The 20930-nt window shown below is 40.9% G+C and overlaps 1 protein-coding gene across 1 annotated transcript; it reads right to left on the reverse strand.

Annotated features, from left to right (window-relative positions):
• Nucleotides 1-501: 501 nt before the first annotated feature.
• mia2 (MIA SH3 domain ER export factor 2) lies at nt 502-20867 on the reverse strand. Its single transcript, XM_082515051.1, has 29 exons — nt 20398-20867; nt 20174-20307; nt 19627-19713; nt 15501-19500; nt 15124-15372; nt 14779-14879; nt 12866-12973; nt 11100-11231; nt 10921-10942; nt 10667-10755; nt 10339-10410; nt 9679-9789; nt 9500-9571; nt 9268-9372; nt 8994-9116; nt 7437-7616; nt 7198-7288; nt 6976-7043; nt 6814-6884; nt 6622-6723; nt 6440-6536; nt 6237-6304; nt 5837-5922; nt 4021-4134; nt 3420-3581; nt 2417-2701; nt 2225-2274; nt 1988-2144; nt 502-1900 (listed from the first exon to the last, which is right to left on the reverse strand). The coding sequence occupies exons 1-29, from the start codon at nt 20516-20518 to the stop codon at nt 1665-1667; spliced, it is 7293 nt and encodes a 2430-aa protein (XP_082371177.1). The 5' UTR covers nt 20519-20867; the 3' UTR covers nt 502-1664.
• Between the last annotated feature and the right edge of the window lie 63 nt (nt 20868-20930).

Below are 20930 nucleotides of genomic sequence, written 5' to 3' on the forward strand. Positions count from 1 at the left end.
TTTAGTAACTGTATATCCTTCTACTGTTTTTAAGTTGTGGCAGGATGGCCCTGCAATTTTTTTTTTTTTTCCCATGTCTCAAATCTACTTGATGTAACTGACTGACTAATGTAAATCCAAATAAATATGCCCTTGTAATATAATAATTTGTACACACAAATACTGTATAGCAATATATTAAATAGGCTACACTAGCTCCTAAAAGCAAAAGAAGTTCCATCAGATTAAGTTACAGCATCAAAACATGTTGATTCAAAGTTCCACGGCGGAGGACTAGCAGGCATTTAAATGCATTTTAAGTTTTACAGTTGATAAAGACTTCATTCATACTAAGAGATACACAATTAAATGACAAAAGTTCTAACCCCCTATTAAAACTTTAATTATAGGACAGTCTGGGTAATGAGCTAGCAGATCTTTTTCTCAAGTTTTACATGTTTAATGTTGACAAACTTTCTATTAAGCTGTATATTTACAGGGAGAAATTTGCATAATTATGACTGAAGCTGGAGAAGTAAACCTTTATTTTCAGATTTTTCTGAGCATCTTTAAAATATTCTGGAAATGTATCATGTGATAAATCACCAGAAGTTGAGAAACTGTTGTATACAGTCATGGTTAAAATAAATCAAAGCATATTTTGCAATTTCAGAAGTGTCAAATTCAAAACAATTTAAAAATTTAAAATGTAACTATTTTTTAATAATGTTTTGTTTCTCCTGATGACTTTACAGCTGTATGCATAACAACTTACATTAGTAAATATGATGACACTGACAATTCAAGTCTTTATTAATCTAGCAATAATCACTTTTTACAAAATTCACATGAAGGTATCCTCTGTTCCAGTCAGTCTATTAAACTTACTCCTGTGACTGTTTATTCAGGGAAACATGAGCAGCTATTATAAGCCACCTTTTTCAAAGTCTAGGCCATATTAAAGTCACTGTAACATGATCAAAAGCACTGTTCAACTGCTTCTCTCACTGTGAAATAAGAAGAAAAATATCCCACTTCCCACAGGGAAGTCAGTGAAATTCAATTATGCAACTCTGATACATTTCACCAAAAGCAGTCTCATTTGAGTTCAAGATCAACTCAGCTCAGTCGCAGGCAAAACCAGGCTTGACGTGTTCAGACTGAAGTGTCATAAAATCAAACGACAAGATGCTAACCAGCTACATTTTTTAAAATTATACTGATGATGACAGACAAAAACTATTTCAGGGCTAGTTGTGTTTTTGCCATGACAGACATGCTACGATCATTCAAATCTCTCCTTCATCTCAGTGAAGTATTCCCATCAAAAACCTCTGACGCTGACTAGACGACAGGCAGCTGTTTTTGGGTCATGTGACACACGCAGTCCAGGCCGAGTTTACTTTAACATCAGCTTCCTCATAGAGAATGTAAATGGTGAGAGAAACAGGTGAGGGAATAACAAAAGACGTAAGAAATAATGTCATTAGACAACAAGCAGCAAGAAAACAGGCCAATGAAGGAGGATGTTCTCCCCTGCAAACACTATTCAATAAACACATCCTTCTGGTGAATAAATAGATGTTTATGGAAAAAGGGTAACCAGCAATCTGCCCTACACTGTCCACGTTAAACATTAACCAGAAGTTCTTCGTCTCACAGCTGATGTAGAAACTCAGTCAGGCTCAAATGGCGTCTTCAGGTGAGGTTGCGTTCTCTGGAGACTGGCTTTGTGGTGCGGGAGGGAGGGATTGATGAGGTGGGGGAGGGCCCATGGAAGAAGGTGGGTGGCCGTCGGGAGAAGGGGGTCGCATATTGGGAGCATAGGAGGGCATGTGAGGATGAGGACCAACAGGAAGGGGAGCTCCACTAGGATGGTATCGAGGAGGGGCCATCACTCCTGGAGGTTGAGGAACCCACACTGAAGGGGGAAAAAATGGAAAGGTCAAGTTTACAATAATGACATCTGGAGATGGTTAAAGGTGCAAAGACGGATGAAAGTTCCTACTAGGCCTGATGGGAAGTCCCCCAGGTCCCCTGGGAGAGTAGAAATCAGGAGGTGGGGGTCCATAAGGGGCTCTGCGAGGAAAGGGACCATCCATGGGACCCATTGGTGGACCCATCCTTGGATCTGCTTCAGGGGGAGTCCTGCGTTCAGGACCGGACTGTTGGAAGACAGAAAAAGATTAGAGAGGCTGAGCCACAAATAAGCACTCAGTATTCACACACAGACGCATATACTTACCTCTCTATGGTCCTGTTCACCAGGTCCAAAGCTGTTTTCTCTGTAGGAATCTGCATTGATAAAACATTTAGTGAATTAACAGAAATATGAGGGTCACGTGTGCATTTCAGCACATGCTAAGGAGGATTTTTTTTGTTTACATGTCCAAGTTTACCCATTTAGAATCAAAAAAGAGAGAGAGCAGAAACTCACCTGGCATGTCTGCAGGGTAAGAGGGTCCTGGAGGAACATTCCGAGGATGGTGGGAGCCAGGAGGGAGAGGAGGGAGTGGACCAGGAGGAAGGGCACGAGGAGGGAGTGGACCGGGAGGGAGGACGCCAGGAGGGAGGGCGCCGGGAGGGAGAACACCAGGTGGGAGGACACCGGGGGGAAGGACGCCAGGAGGGAGAGAGTCAGGAGGAGGCAAAAGGCCCAGAGCTCCTGGAGGAGGTAGAGGTCTTCTGTACATGGGAGCTCCTGGTTCTGGAAACATATAGCCTGAAGAAGAGAGCGATGGATAGTAAGAAGATATTTGCTACACAAAGCTTAAATCTGTGGTGACATTCAGAAAACAGAGGAGAGAGTGAGTGTCTGAGGTTTACCACATAAGAGCTGGAAATAGAAATGTAGTAATACGTTGTACAAATACTTTCATCACAGGGACAATTTTAGCATCCAGAGTAAAAAAAAAAAAACTCAAAATGCTTTCAAGACAATGAACATGCAACATCAACATGCTTTAGCCCCCCCGCCCCCCCACACACACACACTATACTTATATTATATTTAAAATGCAAGATGCACATGCACACAGTAATAATATGCATGACAACTATGTTGAATATCAACTAACTTCTATTCATATTTGTGTATTCATGTACTCATTCATTCTTTTCATACGCAAGTGCTGGAACCATTGCAGGGGAATGTCATCCATGCAGTGACAACTTAGTTTACTATCACCTAATGGAGATGCTGGGGAAAAAAAAGGGGTTGAAAAAAAGGTTTGAAAAGGTGCACAGGGGGCTTCCATGTGGCTATTTTAAGGTCTCACAGGGATTACTCATACTTACACTGACCTCATTTTTTGAAACTTTGGCCCTTCGTTTCTGTTTGCTAAACATTGTCTTGATAATCTGTGAGATGTTGGCTGTGTGGGCACTTGTAACAGTCTGGTTCTCTCCAGTTTTTTTCTCTCTCACATATGAACACACACCTGGAGGTCCTAAAGGCCCAGGTGGTCCTGGTAAAGGTCCTGGTGGGGGTCCTCTGCGATCTCTCTCCCAGGTAGGAGAGATTGAGCCGCTGTCTGAATGAGGACCTCCACTGCGCTCCATCTCCCTCTGGCCTCCTGGGGGCTCCCCTGGACCACGAGACACTGTGCAGGAAAGGATTGTTGGAAGAAGATGGAGAAAAAAAAAAAAAAAAAAAAGAGTGACAGACAGAGAGAAGGGCACAGAAGAAGAAAGAGAACAAGCAGAACAAACGCCCAGAGACGGTGATGACAGTAAGTCCAGATTTCATCACATTATATTCTGTTGTCTTTTGTGCATTCAAGATTGCTGTTAGCATGCACAGACCATGCAACAAAATGCTTCAGCAGTTTGTCATGCTATAGTCAGCTGGTCATCCCCAACATGCTGCATGTTTCTACACCATTTATGAGTATGAATGAGAAAATGTACTCTCCCAATTATGTAAGAATAAAATTATTACAAGTATATTTATATTTGTAGTGTTTGTGTGTCATTCTAAGGATCTGGCCATGCTTCGTGTATGTGTTTGCTGCAGCTAGCTGCACCTTTAAATGCATTTACCTCTAGGAGACAGTCGAGCAGGTGGTCCATCCATTAACGTAGGAGGTGAGAGAAATGGTCTGGTTTCCGATGAAGGTCGACCCAGAGGAGAAGGAACATACGGTGACCTTTCAGCTGGAAATACAGGAATGTTTGGTGAGTGCAAATGGAAGAAAATCTGCAGCCCTGCAGAGTCTTACGACCGCAATTTAGGCAAGAAGCAGCTTTTTTAGAACTTTCCAACCACCTTCTTCAGTCAGTGATTTACATCTAGAGATTTTAATCTGTCACTCTAATTATAGTACTTTCAGAGAGATTTTTGCAGGGTGGCCACTTCTTAGGATTCACATTCCGAAACTGTTTCATTTATAAATACCGTATTTCCCGGACTACAAAGCGCACCTGAATATTAGCCGCACAAGCTAAAATCAGGGGAAAATCCTGTTTTGTACATACATTAGCCGCACCTGACTAAAAGCCGCAGGTGTTTCAATGTTGACTTATCATATGTAAGAGAATATGCACAAAGCGAATTGTCAGGAAAGAGATGGCTGTTTGGAGACACACCCCTTTTATTAATATTTTGAAAAACAAGTTATGGGTACATATTTGCACATGTAGTACATAACAGTAACCTACAGCACACCAGAAAAATAGATTCGGACTACCTTTTAGGCTCAGGTGCAGTGACACGGCTTTAACAAGAAGAAAAGTCAGTCATTCACCATCTTTCTCTTCTTCCTGCGCACTAAAACCACCAAAGTCCTCTTCTCCAATGTCGGAAACGAACAGGCTCAGGATGGCTTTGTCATCCACTCTCCGCTTCTCTCCTTCGTTGTCACTTTCAAAACCAAAGAAATCCTCGTTGTCAGTGTCAGAGTCGAACACCCTCAGAAGGGCCGTGGCGGTGTCCTCCTCTCCATCATGCAGGAGTCCAGCCCTTCAAAATCCATTGGTGATCGTGGATGTTTTCGCACTTTTCCACGCTGTCAGAATCCACCGGTGGAGTTGGGCATAACTTGCTTTTCGCAAGTTTATCGCCGCTCGTCATCCACGCCTCCCGCTGAATGCGTAGCGCTACTTTGAAGTTTGTTTTTCGCGCTACTTCGTACGGCACTACGTTGCCTGGCGGACGGACATGTGACTAACATACCACTCTTGAACCCCGATCCTTCCGCCAGGCAACGTAGTGCCGTACAACAGCGGAACAAACAAAACAAATCGTCTTACGATATGACAAAAATCACGGACAATCCATAGAAAAGCCGCACCTGACTAAAAGCCGCAGGGTTCAAAGCTTGTGCAAAAAGTAGCGGCTTATAGCCCGACAATTACGGTAAATAAATAAAATTCCATTTTATTTATGTAGTGCCAAATCACAACAACAGTCGCCTGAATACACTTTATATTATAAGGTAAGGACCCGACAACACTACAGAGAAAACCCCAATAATCAAAGACCCCTTTTGAGCAAACACTTGGTGACAGTAGGAAAGAAAAACACCTTTTTAACAGAAGAAAACCTCCAGCTGAACCAGGCTCAGGGAGGCTTAAGAGCATTAAAAGGTGACTACTGGACTTCTTTAAGTTTTTGAAGACAATTCACTTCCTCTTCCAAGAAGGTTCTTCATCCAAACAGTTTGAAAATACCCTTTGCAGCTTTAAGTCCTCAGAGACATTTTTGTGAGTTGTCCCGGACGTGGATTAAGCCCCAGATTAGAAGAAAATTCATTGCAGGATTCTATTGAAAAGTACGCTTTTTTTCCACTGACTGACCTTTCAGGTTTGATGATTCATGTCATGTTTTAATGATTTATATGTGCGTGTGTGTACGTACCACGGAAAGGCATTGGTCTTGCTAGACTGTTCAAGGCAAACGGGTCTTTGTCGAGGGCGTCCAGTTTAAACTGTGTATCCGTCAGTCTGCAAACAATCACACCTAAAGTTAAAACATGGCAAGCACTTTTGGTCCTGAGATGTTAATACAATTGTTAAGAAATATATTTAAAAAGAAAATGTATTTAAAAGCTGACATGACAAAAGTAGCAGTACATTTCAGTCTTAAGAACTGCTCATTTATAATGTGTGTTCACAACTTTTTATTTAACAAAAAAAAAAAAAAAAGGCACAAACATAAAGCCAATAAAAGGACTATACTGGATCATAGATCTCTGCAGAAACATGGAGATGAGGGAATCATCTCAGTATTTCACTCAAAATGCTGACATCATGCTTACTTCTGTCTGAGGAGAGCGTTGTCTCTTCTAAAGTCTGACAGTTCTCGTTCTGCTGCTCGGGCTGCAACCTGGAAATGCCAAAAACATAACAAGACAAGAATTTCAGGGGCAATTAGTTGTATAACCACAGTTTCTTTCACTTTATAACATAAGTGTAACAATTCAGAAAGAAACTTGACAAATCTTTGTCGAGTTTTACTAACCCAGTTATTATGAGCTTTCTTTTCATGTGCTGATATCTGAGTCTGGTAAGACTGTTTGGTTTTCTCCAGCTCTTCCTCCATTTCTTCAGCTCGTTGCCTGAAGCAAAGCAGAAATGAGACAGTTTGTAAGGACGAAAAACTAACAAATGCTTTCGAGCTGCTACAGACTGTGTTTCAGCTACCTGTAGTTGTTAAGTTCCTCCATCGCCAGCGCAATATTTTTGTCTGCTTTGTTTAACTTCTCCTCTTTCTGCACACGCTCTTTCTCCTCCACCGTCAGAAGTCTACAAATATTTAATGATACAGTTTTAACATCATCTGATTGTTACAGATAGATTTGTTCATATAAAACCGTTTACTGCATATGCATATACCTGTGTAGTTTGAGCTCATTCTCCTGGTACATTTCTGTCATAATCTGGAGTTTCTGTTGTAATCGTTGGACCTAAACACAAGGTAAAAGGTTTAATCCAAAGGAAAACAGATATGGACCATGTATAGAACAAATACAGTCAGACACAGGTGAGGTCAGTTACCTGATCCGAGTAGTTCTCGGCGTCCGACTGCAAAGTTAGTTTCTCTTTCTCCATATCTTCTATGCTTACTTGAGGGGGGGGGGGGGACAAAAAAATCAAAAACAAAAGACATGACATGCACGCTACCAGGGATATGTCGAGACTCTAGCATGGTTCATACATATCATTAATATGGAAAAGGTTAATAAGTACATTGACATAGATGTTCTGTAGTTTACTTACATTGCAGGTCTTCTTTTGCTTTGATTTCATCGTTCAGTTTGGCAAATACTCTGTCCTTATCCTCATCTAGGGATTTGAGGTCTGCATTCAGCTATACAAAAATAAAGACATGTTAAAGGGGAAACTCTACAGAGATTACATTAAAAAATGAATAAATAAATAAATAATTATAATTCTTGCGTGCCAGCACATTATCAACTTGAATGCTAAACACTATGTTCTTGGTTGTTTCCATCTACCTTAGCAGCATAAACAAGTTTCTGGACTTTCTGCAGATGGGCCTGGGTGTCCGTTATGTCCCCTCTTCCATTCTTCTCTCCTTTTTCTGGCGTACCATTGGCTGTCTCCTTTTCTCCTCCTTCCTCTTCCTCCAGCTCTGAATCCCAGCCTTTCAACCTCAGCAGCCGATCTGTTAAGGACTAGAAGCAAACAGATTTTTTTCTGACAGTTAATTATATTCTCACTGAATCATTTTAATATATTTTCTGTCATTCTGCCATTTTCTGGAGACATGACAGTAGTTGAGACCTGATTTAATATAGTTAAAAGCAAAAAACAAAACAAAACATAAAATCAGAAATTTAAAAATGTCTGTTTTTGCCCTTAAGATCGTGTTTTCATAGACATCCAGGCAGCTTGTAGCATGGCTGCTGTTTTCAGTTCACTCCCTGGAAGTCCTATTATGGCCACTAACATGGTGTGCGCTGATCCTCTTTTTTCTCTGTTTGCTCTCTTGTGAAGAAAAGCAAACAGAAAGAAAGACGTGGGAAAAATGAGCAGAGCAAACGGCTTCTGTTTCAAACTGACCCGACTTCTATGCAGAGAATTGTTGTTGGTGCTGAGAGTTGGCTCGTCAATTACAACGCAGCACTTTTTGGTTAAACAGTCTATAGTTTCCAAGCCTGAAGACAGATTAGAAGTACAACGAGGAGCATGCTCACTGCAACTTGACTATTGCCCCCCAAAAGACAAAATTAAAACCCTTGAACACAACTGGCACAGTTACTCATTCATTTCACAAAATCACACATTTATCTGATAGTGAGTCAAGCATTGACCAGAAAACGGGGGCAAAGATAGAACCAGGCTTTGGCACCTAGGGAAACAGTTAACCAGCCGTGGAGATAACGATACAAAGCCAAAGCTGACGGTGACCAGTCACGACTACTGAAAGCAAACAGTTGGACACCCAGAGCAATCTGGGGGGAAAAAAAAGTAATAACTGATAATACTTCTACATAGATCTTATGAACTGAAGAATCTTTTTACAGTCAGCAAGTGAGGTGGAACTTTTAAGGAGGTCTGTAAGTGCTACAGTGTAAACGAAAGAAACAGTCTTGATTTTATAACACCAGACAAAAAAAAGAGAAAAACAAATGCTAAGGAGTAATCTGAAACCTAAATTAAAACTGAGATCACAATCAGATTAATCATCCACCATTACCTCAATAGAGGCAATTTACCTTTGTCCTAAGAATGTTCAGTGGAAATTTTGTGAACTGTGATTTGTGCCAGTGTTCTTTATTTTTTGGCCACACAAACAAAATCTAAACTCAGCACCCTACTTGCAATTTTGTCTACCTTCCCGAAATATAAAGAAGGTTAAAGGGTGTCTGTTTTCACACAGAGGCAGACCTGAAAAGGACTAAATGGACTGAACAACATAAAAATAAAAGTTGAGCTGGTAGCTACTCAGGCATTTCCAAAAAGATGACCTCAAAGGAAAACTGGCCAAATTTAAAATTTATCATTTTTATGGGCTGCTTCACAGAACTTAACCTTAGAATAAATCATACCATTATACGTTCATCCTTGGTGGCCACATCCTGCATCATCCCGCTGTAAGCAACCTCACACCTTTTCATCTCTGCCTCCAATTCACTCACTCTCTCTGCCCATCCCTCCACCTGCTGCCTCAACTGTGGAGAAAAGAGTTGGGGGAAGGAGAGAAGAAGAAAAAAAAAAAAAAAAGGTAAGCCAACAATCTTGTGCACCCATTTTGGAAACACTATTTAGTTTACTGCCATACGAAGTTTTTTGTGTGTGTGTGTGTGTGTGTGTCCATCGTACATGAGCATTGCTCTCCTTTAGCACTACATTCTCTTCTCCAGCTGTTTCCAAGTTCCTCTGTAGTCTGTCACTGTTCATGCTGTACACTTTCAAAGTGGTCTGCGCCTAGAGAAGGACAGACAGAAATATTATAAAACCTAGTGGAACAGAGAAGAGGTGGAAAAGAAGCACCAACAGAGGAAAGAGAACAGACAGGCGAAAGTGCAAATGTGACAGTTTTGGAATACTGCACCTGCTCTTCCTGTGACTGAAAGTCTTTAGTTTCATCTTCAAGGGATTTCATGCTCTCCTCGAGGACTGCTATCTGGATAGAGAAACCAAAACAACTTTCATTCAGTATGAATTCTACAGCTTCTCACTCAGGATTGCCAACTAGGCTTCCACAGTACTTCTGTTAGTGTGTGCACCTACCCTCCTTTCTTGTTCTGTCCTGTGCTCCCTTTGCTGGTCCAGTTGATCCTTTAGCTGTTCCAGATCCCTCTCCAACTCTTGTTTGGAGTGCTCCAACTGTCTGGCTTTGACCTAAGAAAACAAGATCAGAAAACTACTTCAAGTAGCTGCAAAACTGGGACACTGTAACATGAGTAAGGGTTGTAAAGACATGACAAATAATGTCACTATAGATCTGAGGTGAAGCAGTGCAAATATTCTACATTTTGACTAGTTCTGCAAGTCTGTGTCAAAAATTACATGGCAGTGGCTGTACTTAATTGTGTACATCAATAATAATAATAATAATAATAATAATATAATAATGTTGTTATTATTCTTTTTGTAATATGGTAAACCTCACTATACATTACCACTCACTCAAAAATTATTCCAACAAGTGTGAACATATGGCTGTTAAAAAAAAATTCTCTTTGTAGGGACTTTGAAAGCAAATAAAAAAAATACAAGCTTGTTCAACTGAATAAACAATAGGACATGTGTCTCTGTTCACACAGATGAGGCTCGTGGGAGCGTAGCAGTGTACCAGACATGAACACTGTGTGAGCCATATTCATTAAGGAGCATTCAAGTAGGTTTTCTTTACACCAAGAATGGTTTCCATACTTTTCTCTGCCTCACCTCCAGTTGTTCTGTCTTCTGAGTCTGAGCCAAGACACCGCTGTCCCTCTGTGAACTCTCAAGGCTGTCATACTGTAGATGAATAAATTTCTCAGTACATCATGCATGATATCATCAAGAATTTCATTAGATTTCTGATCACCTACAAATGCTCAGTAAGTAAACCTCTCTGCTTTGTAGATATCACCTTAGAAAGCTTGTAATCCAAATTATCTGAAATCTATAGAAGGATATATATATATATATATATATAACAAAAAAATCTCTGACCTCAAATTATTGTGTGAGACCAGATCTGTGTCTAGACAGAACTGGCATAACTACTAACCTCTTGTTGACACTGACTCAGACTCTCAAGGACTTTGGATTTCTCATCCAGTAGCTGTGCAACCTGTTCTGCCATCCCCTGCTCTCTACCTGAAAAACAGCCAAAAAATTTCAGATTTATTTTGTGTCATTTAAAAAAAAAAAAAAAAGTGGTTTATTTGTTAACATTCACAGGTCAAAGAGAAGAAAAACTGTCAGTGATAATGTTAAACGTGTCCATAAAATGACACTCAGGAAGAGGAAGTGAGAACTTACGTCGATAAATTCTGCTTTTTATCTGTGAGGAAATAAAAGAAATGAAAGGAAAAACAAAACAAAGAACTGTGCTTAGTGACAGGTCCGACAGTTCAAATAGAAGCCATACTTATCAAACCATCTTAGGTGGCAAAAAATATTTATGATATTGAAGTGAATATGCATGGCTGTGCACTCACAGAGCTGTAACATCTACAGGTGAACAACAGAAGTGTCATCAGGCCCAACAGGCCAGAGACAATGATAGGTTCCCATGGTACACCATACAGGTCTGGCCCAGGTCTCAAGTCATCGGGCAGAGACGACACCACCTGAGAAAAGAGAAAATAATGACCAGTTTCCTGTTAGAACCTGTGTGTGTTTTTAAATAGGATATGCGAGTCCGGGAATAAAAACCTGATGTTCTACTGATGCTCAAGGACATTAGCTTTTCTGTCATTGAGGAAATATGACTGCCTCTTGAACATGGGCAAAATGCAGCCCATCTGCCCAAACCAGTGTGGAGACAGACCCGTGCCTTCTTAAATATATTAATACATTGTACTATATACTATGTGCCAAATAATAATGCAGCAAGTATCAACTTTCTCTCAGTAGAACTTTCCGTGGTCACACACCTTGACAAAAAGAGATGCCATTTAAAAGACAGTTTTTTTGATTAAAGAAGCAAATAAAGAACTTAAACTAACCATGTTTGTTAATAAGTAGCACGGTCAAGTGAGTGTAAGAGTAAAGAAATTGTGTGTGCAGTGTTTTTTGGAGGAAGGAATCAAACCAAGAAGAGGCATCTCAGCAAGAAGAGCCACACCAGCAACTGAGCTCTAATGGCTTTTGTAGAGCACCGGCACAATGGGCTGAGGTGTTGTTAATGTTGCTGATTAGAAATATGCCACACCTGCTCTCCAGATCCTGAAGAGAAGAACTAAAAGGAGACTAAAAGGAAAGCGGGGATGGAGGGCACAGACTCAAACTCCTGGTTAGATTAACCTCTCCAGCTCTCAGCGGCGCAAAATTAGTAGTACTATTACCAGCTGCATTTCAAGATGGTGGAGTATGAGTGTGTCAAACAAAGGTGAAAGTCCCACAACAATGACGAAACCAGCCCACTGACAGGGTACCACAGGAAGGAAGGTCCAGTGATAAATGATGAGCAGTGACTAAATTTTGAGAATAAGAGCATTAAGATTCACCAATGGTAAACTGATCACAACAAGGCCCCAGACTGATGAAAAAATTAAAATAAATCACAAATATACCAGGACAGCACTCCAGAGAAAAATCTGAGTGGCAAATACTGCATATATACAAAGATATATGTTTTTGTATAGATGCAATGGTGTTAAAGTGTGACCATGCATTTGTTTATCATCTGACGGTACATTCACTGATGCATATCCAATAAATTTGAATATACAAATATATTAAACATTTATGATGCACCGGACTGACAGAGAAAGGTCAATATTTTCTAATAAGGTTCTTTGTTTTTAGGACCAGGATTTGGGCTTCCTGAAAGCAATCTGTCAAACTGCTAAACAAAATACTACCAAACAGCTGGTCTTTAGAAGATGGGTTTATGTACAGTTACCCAGTTTTTGACCACATTAAACAGGGCGCAGTGTTAATAGTTATATCATTCTACTACAGACAAATGTGGAAAAATATCTGTCATTTTTAACTTAAATCCTAACACCTGACAAGACAGCGCTGTTACTGACAACTAGCCAGCTAACTATTACCAGCTAACTGTTTGAGCAATTAAACATCTTTGAAAACACGAAGAATAATCCTGACAACAGGTCATACTCTTACTTCGGAATGAGATGGACAACACCAAGAGCTGTAGCTAGTACCGAAAAATACAAAAACATGACTGTTACATGGAAGCCCGTTACATTATCTCGGCTAATTGGGAATTGCTAACGAAACCTGACACATAACGTACATCCTTCACTTTCTCCACGGCGATACTGTAGTAAGCCTCTGCCGTCTCCTGGAAGTCGGCCGCTTTGATGCCCGACTGGTCACTCGCCGGATTCTCTGCCATGTCCAAATTATTTCATCTGACGTATATTTAAACTTAAAATTTTTTATATTTACACCGTTAAGAAACTAGAGCTGTGAAGCGGGTCAGCGGCGGTTTCACATCCTATCCACAACACTGACGCTTAGGACTATACCACGTCCTGCTGGACGTCGTAGGGAGTAGTACGAAAACTACTGTACAGCTGTACAACCATTGTAAACACTCCAAACATCAAATAAAATCTGAAAATATAAAATAATATAAACACAGCATGTATAGTATAATGCATCACGTGCACGCTGTTTCGTGTCCTCACAAGTTCACCCGGATGATTTCACACCCCCGCTGGTGAAAATGGTTCAGTCGCAACGTCACCAATTGTAAGATGCCACACTGGCATACCGGAGCGCTTTCAAAGTGACACCAGGAGAAACAGGTGTTACCAAAATGACACCTGTATTATCATTATTTTGATAATTTTCATTCAAAGAAAAAGTAACACATTTGCATCGAACGGGTATTTGTCAACGTGTCGCGTGCTCGGCCTTAGGCCAATGACAAATTAGGAGACAGGTGAAGGTAAAGACTTCCCATATGAAAAAGAAAGAGAAACAATTAAGACCCACGTAGGAAAGTATGGAGTGGTAAAGCATTAACAGAACAAAATAAAAATGCTCTATTTTACTGAATTAATGAAATAACTAGGAAAGCTGTTCATACGAGATATATGACATTTCTCAAACAATTACTATATTTTTTTTTTCATGTGAATTAAAACAGTCTGACAGCCATCCAGTATTTCTTATACTCACCAGTCTGGCCTCCATCTGAAACCACTTTCACCTTTCAAAACATGAGAGACAGTTTGTCTTCACAGGTGTGTGAGTCCAGAGTGTCACAGACCCAAATGTGAGTAATGTTTAAGGAACCTAGCCAGCTTGACAGGCTGAGACGTAAGCAAAGCTAAATGCCAGAGGGAGAGTCAGCTCAGCATGTCACCAGAGTAATATCTTAAAGAACCAGGCACCACAAAATGCCACACTGACAGAGCAGAGGGTGATTTTTAGTGCCTCCCATATATATATTTTTGTACTATAACTTTAACACCTTTAATACAGGCATGCAAACACAGAGGCGGGTCAAGTGAAATGACTATATTAGAGAATTATTTTGACATATCAGGAATCATGGCTAGAAGATGATCCTGGTATCAAAATGTAGGTTATGCTATAACCTATTTTGAGGCTTGAAAGTTGCCCCAGCGAATGATCAGAAAACACATGAAATGTGCAAAGCACTAATGTTTTTTGCTATAGAAACTGATAAACCTATTATATTTAAGCTCTTAAATTTCATTACAAGAAAACAGCATACTAAACAAAACAAGATTTTGAATTAGATTGTGACACTTTGAGTGGCTGTAAAGTTTTAGGACTTGTAACTCACAAAACATTCATAGAATGAAGATAAGATCTCACCTTCATAGAATGTATCATAGCAGCCCATGCTATGATACATTTTGCTTTTCCCTGTACAACATGATCAAGGCCACAATTAGCCACAAATCAAAAGCTATTGGACAAAGTATGTTAAAACTAGATCAGAAAAAAAAATTCTGGCTAGGCAGCATGCACCCTGCACCCTGCTTTGACCTCAGCCCCCCTTCATCGCCATTGTGGATTAATCTCTGGCATGAACTGAAGAATCCCTCTCAACATACACAACACTAATCTCTGTAGATTAAAGCAAAAAGGTATATTTGGAAATCAAATGACAAAAAATTGGTTTCTGTTTCTGCAGATTATAAATCCTCAGAAACTGGCACAGCGTACCTGCACAGTAAGCCATATGAGGAGCTCCCTCACTGCACAAGTGTGGGCGTAGGAGTCTTCAGCCATCTGATAAACGAAGTCCAGAATTTGCTTCATAACTCCTGCAGTTAAAGTAACACACATACTGCTGTTTAACATACATCTCTTTTATGATGCTCAAAAAATATTTATCTTTTAATGTGACACATTACTGTAAAAAATGAAAAAAAAAATTGTTTTGGCCATCCGGTTTTTGGGGTTATGTGAAGTGAGGACGATGACGAGGTAGGTCGAGTAGCTTTTGCTTAAGATTTTTAATAATATTTTAAACTCTTCTTGATTAATGGATACCTGGGTTATCCATACCTTTCAGCATCTCTGGTGATCCTGGCTGAACATGAGGAAGGGATGCTTCTTCAACACTTCTGCCCTGTTTTTTTCCTCTTATCTCATCTTTTCCTACACCACCACCCACTTGGTTATTGCCTTCTTTCATTATCATCCAGTCATCTCTCTGGATGGATGGATCTTGTGTCGTCTTCGACTCTTCCTCAGTGTTCGCTTTCTTATTTTTTCTATGATTTGAACAAGAGACGCCAACACAGCTGGCCTCGGCTGCATTTGACAGGGAAACACATGTACAGATGCAATTCAAAACCATGCCTGAATTTGAAAGACTGAATTAAATCTCATTAGTGCTGGCCATGAGGAAGCCAGTAGGAGGCAATGTTGAGAAAAACTACCTTGATGATTACGGTCGTTGGTCTGTCTTGTGTTGAAAGTCTGTCTCACTCTTCCCAACAGTGTTTCCAGTTTTTGAAGCGCCATAAGCATTCGGGTCTTTTCTTTGTCCTCCTGCAGTGCATCAGTGAGTGTCACGCTAGGAGCAATCAGCGTCTCCTTGTGATGATACAGAAGTCTCTCTACATCTGACAATATAGATTCATCCTCCTCATCAGGTTTGTACAACATGGTGTCTGAATTGGACAAAATGTAATCCAAAAACTGAAGCTTGTGTCGCCCAAAAAGCTCTAGCGAAATAGCTGTCTCATCTGCACCCATGTGAGTGAGCAGGTTTTTGTAATGTTTGGAGAGAGTTCTTGTCATCTCAGCAGAGGAAGGATGAAGCTGTGGCTGCTCTGTGATAGTGGGAGAGTCTTTGTGCACAACTTCAAGGTGGTGAGTGGTGGAATCTGGTTCTTGTTCAGGAGTTAACGAGTCTTGCGAGTGCAACGCCTCACCTGGACTAGTACTGAAGCTCTGGGCTGGTTCGGCGGACCCGTCAGATTCGGTGGTAGATTTCTGGCTGAAAACACCAAAGGGGTTTTTTAAAAGACCAAAAGCTCCACTGGTTTTACTCTCTGTCTCTGTCTCCCCACTCTGATCAGTGGGTGGATGTGGAGACACATCATCAGTCAAACTTGGGGCAGTTTGCTCAGATGTCACAGACTGACTTTTAGCAGGGTCACTATGTGGGGCTGAAGGCTCCCTTCCTCCCTCATGCCAGGATTCACTACCATTACTATCATTTTCCCTCATTTTTATATCAGTGTCTTTATCCTCCACTACAACAGCAGCCTTCTCTGTGTGCGTCTGTTGATCGGAGTTTAACTGTTGTGTTGCTTTGCTGCTACTTTCAGTGTCTCCAGACTCCGTTTTATCTCCCTGGCCTAATGCATGAGTGCTTTCTGCCTCCTCTGAAGTGTTATTTGCTGTTTCTTCATCCGAGTCTATCATCTGCCTCTCTCCTGGTGTGTTTGCTTGATCCTTTAGCTTCTCTGTCTGTATTGCTCCTTCACCTCCTTCCTCTAAACCACTTCCAGCTTTTTCTTCATGCACTTGAGGGCAAAGCTCATTTGAACATTTAAAGCTGTCATCCACCTCATTCTCCTCTTGATGCACTTCTTCAACCTCTGCTCGGTCAGTCTCTTCAAACTTTAGCTCCTCTGCCTTGGCTTGTTTTTTCTCTCCATCCTCCCCATTTCTTCCTTCCACATCTTGGTGGCTTTCAACCTGTGCGACTATTTCAGTGAAAGATGATCCTGAGCCATTCTGTGTGTTCGTGGTGCTCGGGATCTTTGCCTCATAATAAGAAGACTGCACTGTTTTTCCTTCTTCATCTTTCTTCTCTTTTTCCTGTACACCCTCCAGTTCTTCTTCCCTCTGTAACATCTCCACCTTGGCCTCTTTTTCCTTCTCTGGTAACTCTTCTTTCTGCAGCTGTTTTCTATCCTCCTTTAGCTCTCCCATCTCCCCCTGCATACTCTCCACTTCTGCCTCATTAGACTCCTTTTCTTCCTCATCTTCCTTCTGCTCTTTCACCTTTTTCCCTTCACCTTCTTTCTTCTCTTTTCCCTCTAGACCCACCAGTTCCTCTTCTTCCACTAACTCCTCCACCTTGGGGTGTTTTTCCTCCTCTGCATTCAACTGTTTGTTAGCTTCCTTTAGGTCTTCCACCTCTCCCTGCATACTCTCCACTTCTGCCTCATTACTCTCTTTCTCATCTCCCTTTTGCTCTTTTATCTCCTTTAAATCCTCCAATTCCTCGTTATCCTCCACCTTCATCACCCCTTGATTCCCCCCATCCTTTGACTCCTCCTCTTTTTCAGCCTCTAATTCAGAACTGATCGCTGACTTGAAGTCATTTTCATTTAAATCATCTTCTTTAGTGCCTGATGCTTCTATCTCTGTTTTAACCTGCTGGGACTCATTTATGTTGTCTTCAACAATTTCCTTTAGTTTGCCTGCATCACTGTCGCTTTCATTGTTAACATGCTCCATCACTGGAGACACGGAGGTCTGATCTGTGGTTGGTGCACTTGTTCCTCTATCCTTTGGGATAGTTTGAGTGCTTCTACCAGGGTTATGCTGTGAATCAAATTCCTGTGAGCTCAGAGTTTCTCCCTCCTGCTCTAACTTCCCATGAACTGTCTCTGCTTCTGTGTTATTATCAAAAAGAGCTACTGTATCTGAATTGTCATTATTTGTTTCAGCACTACAAGGAGTAAAACTTTCATTCTCAGCTGGAACTGGATCGTTTTTCTCCATAGATGACGGTAAGTGAGGCTGGCTCTCTGTGCTACTGTCTTCTACATCACCGTTCAGCTCCTCAGTCTGAGTTTCAGGTAAATCTGTATCCTCATTACTGACTTCTCCTTTATTATCGTCACCCCTGGTGATTTTAAGAGACATTTCTGTGGGTTCTTCTGTGTTATCAGTTTGATTTGTGATTTCTGCCCCTTCCTCCTCCACACTTTCTGATTTCTTGTTCTCCATCTGGTCTTTTTCATCTTCCTTGACCAGCATAGACGTTGACTTTAAATCCACTGAAACGTGATCAGGGCCCAAAATGCTTTCAGATGGTGTTTCAGATGGTGGTGTTGAATCCTGACTGATAGCACTTGGAGTTTTTCTTTCTTCCTCTCCTGACTCCCTGCTATTATCCATATGTTCATTTCCAATTGGTTTGTGAATCACAGCGTCTTCACCTTCCCTTTCTTCAGATCTCTCCTCATTTATTTTGCTTTTTTCTATATTGTCATCGTCATCTTTACTGGGGGGTGATTCTACTAAAGCCTGAGATTCTTCTTCAAACTTCCTTTCAGGAGAAATATCTTTGTTATCAACTGTGGGTTCAGCCTCTTCATCGAAATCGCTGTTTATCCCACTGTCTGAAATATCTGTGTTGCTATCAACACTCTGACCATTAAGTGGTTCTGTAGACGGGGTATTTTGGTCTTCTGACAGTTCTTCCACCTCCTTTGAATTATTGCTTGTCTTAATAATTTCCTCCTCTGATTCACTGTGATCCACATTCTGTGATCCTGTTGGTTGCTCTAAAGTTGTGATTATTTCTGCCTCCTTAGATTCACTTTCTTTGTTTTCATTATCTCCAACTTTATCTTTCCTGAAACCTAGAATACCTTCAATCTCCATGTTTAACCAAGAATTAGCCTGCACCTTCTCCTCCTTCTCTTGTCCTGACTCCTGACTGGTCAAACCAAACCCCAGTGTGCTTGACAGCCCATTCCCCAGCCAACCTAAAGTCCCCATCTCTTTCTTCTCCTCTTCCTGCAACTGGCTGCCTTCAAGGTCCAAGGACATCCTCCTGCTCCTGAATTTCTCTGTGGGTTCTTTGTCTTCATCTGCTTCTTGTTCCTCTTCTGTCTCACTTTTGCTTCCACCTCCAAAGCTGAGCCACCCAGTCATGGTTGAAGTTAACGATTCAGCAGTTTCTTCTTTAACTTTCACACTTTCTTTGCCATTGTCAGGTTTTCCATTTCCTCCGAAGCCTAGCCATCCTGTCACAGAGGATGTGAGCGTTTCAGACTGAGTGTCTTCCCTCTTATCTTCTATCTCCCCTTCAGCCACACTGTCCGGTTGGTCCTCTTTACCCAGACCTAACCATCCTGTCACTGAAGAACCAAGCCAGGAAGAGGAGGGAGACCCACCTTGTTGATTAGGAACCACAGGAATCTCATGTGTCTCCTCTTGAAACCCAGCTCCGGAACCACCAACATTTTTATTCTGATTCTCTTCTTCTTGTTCTTCTTCTTCCTGTGCAGAAACTGGGGAGTCTGAGGTTGTTAAGTGGCTTTCAGCGTTCGTGTCATCAGTGCTTTGGGTAATTTTTTGTGTGGTTTCTGGCTCCGGGATTTGGATTTTCTGATCAATATAATCATCATCATCATCCATATCCAGATAAGTGGAGCCAAACTCATTCATGCAGAAGAAATCAGATTTCTGCAGAAAAAGGGCAAAAATTTAATTCTTAAGAAAGGAAACTAGGAAGAAAAATTTGAAATAATAATAATACTGACAATACTTTTTAATACTTAAAGTTTGTTTACATATGAATGATGAAATTACCTGTGTTTCCACTACTTTCTCCACAGTAGTATGAACCTCTTCTTCTTGCACTGCATCCTTTGGAAAATATCCAAACTCTTTGTCAATCTGAAATAAAAAAGGAAACAAAGGAGCTGTCAGCATTTTTCTTCTTTCTACCTTGAAGAAACCCAGAAATCTAAACATTTGTCATAATAGATCATTCTTTAAAAATATTCTCTGTCATTTGTTGTTTAGGCATTGGTGATGACTGCAAACATAATCTTTTATAATAATCAAATAATTCATTCTTCCTTTGCACAGAGAATGGGGGCACTGTTATTCTGGAAAAGACCAATACCACCAATCAAAGGATAAAGGTCATCACACAAGTTTGTACTGATTAATTTGAGGTTGCCCTTTCATAGGGAAACACCCTGGCAGCACACTGCCCCAAACCTCACAGTACTACAGTGCAGGGGTCAGAGGCTTAGGTTTTCCTTCTGCCTGTCTCTAAGTGAGAACCTGACATGAATGAAGATTTAGGGAAGTACAGAAAGGGAAAAAAAGATCGAAATATGACACATACACTGCCTGCCCACAGGTCATTCCTCTTTCCAGTCAATTTGTGGTAAACAAAGATTGTGTCTCCTTGCCTGAAGCTCAGGAAACGACAGTCCTTACCACGGTGGTCCCTTATAGCCTGCACTCTGCTTAGGAGGCCTACACACACCACAGCAATAGAACACAGTTGTGAGGTGACCATCATTATCGTCATTAATTTAAGGAGCTATCAGTAGATTTTGGACTTACTTTGACACTCAGAGTCTCCGCAGATCTTGTAGTCAGACAATAATCCGATATTTAAGTGGGGTAAAATCACTAAAACTGCACCCAGTGACCACAGGAACCTAGAGACCTGAAAAATAGCCATGATTATCTGACTTTTAACTGGAGGCTATAAGTAGTAAATGTCCATAGTGGGGTGGAAATAACTCCCGTTGTGCTGGCAAGTGAACATTGCCTCTGAGCTGCTGCCTTTTGAAGACTCAATGCTAAATGAAACAGCTGAGATAAGATATAAGGCCAGCATGGGGATAATCATTAACATCTCAGGCCTGCTTGCAATACCAAATATTATCAGTTCGCTGGTCAAAGGTTTCTATTTCATTAGAAGACTTGATATTAATGGAAAATTGCTTTAATTGATATTTCATTGAGATTTTAATACGTGCACACATAAACGGGGTTCCGGGTAAACGCCATGGCAATTTAAAACAGACCCACTCCATTATTTTCGACCTTTCTCCAGGACTGACAGCTGGTCTGTTGCTGTGGCAACAAGG

The sequence above is a fragment of the Aulonocara stuartgranti genome, assembly GCF_965226115.1.
Source record: "Aulonocara stuartgranti genome assembly, chromosome: 19".
NCBI classification, from domain to species: domain Eukaryota; kingdom Metazoa; phylum Chordata; class Actinopteri; order Cichliformes; family Cichlidae; genus Aulonocara; species Aulonocara stuartgranti.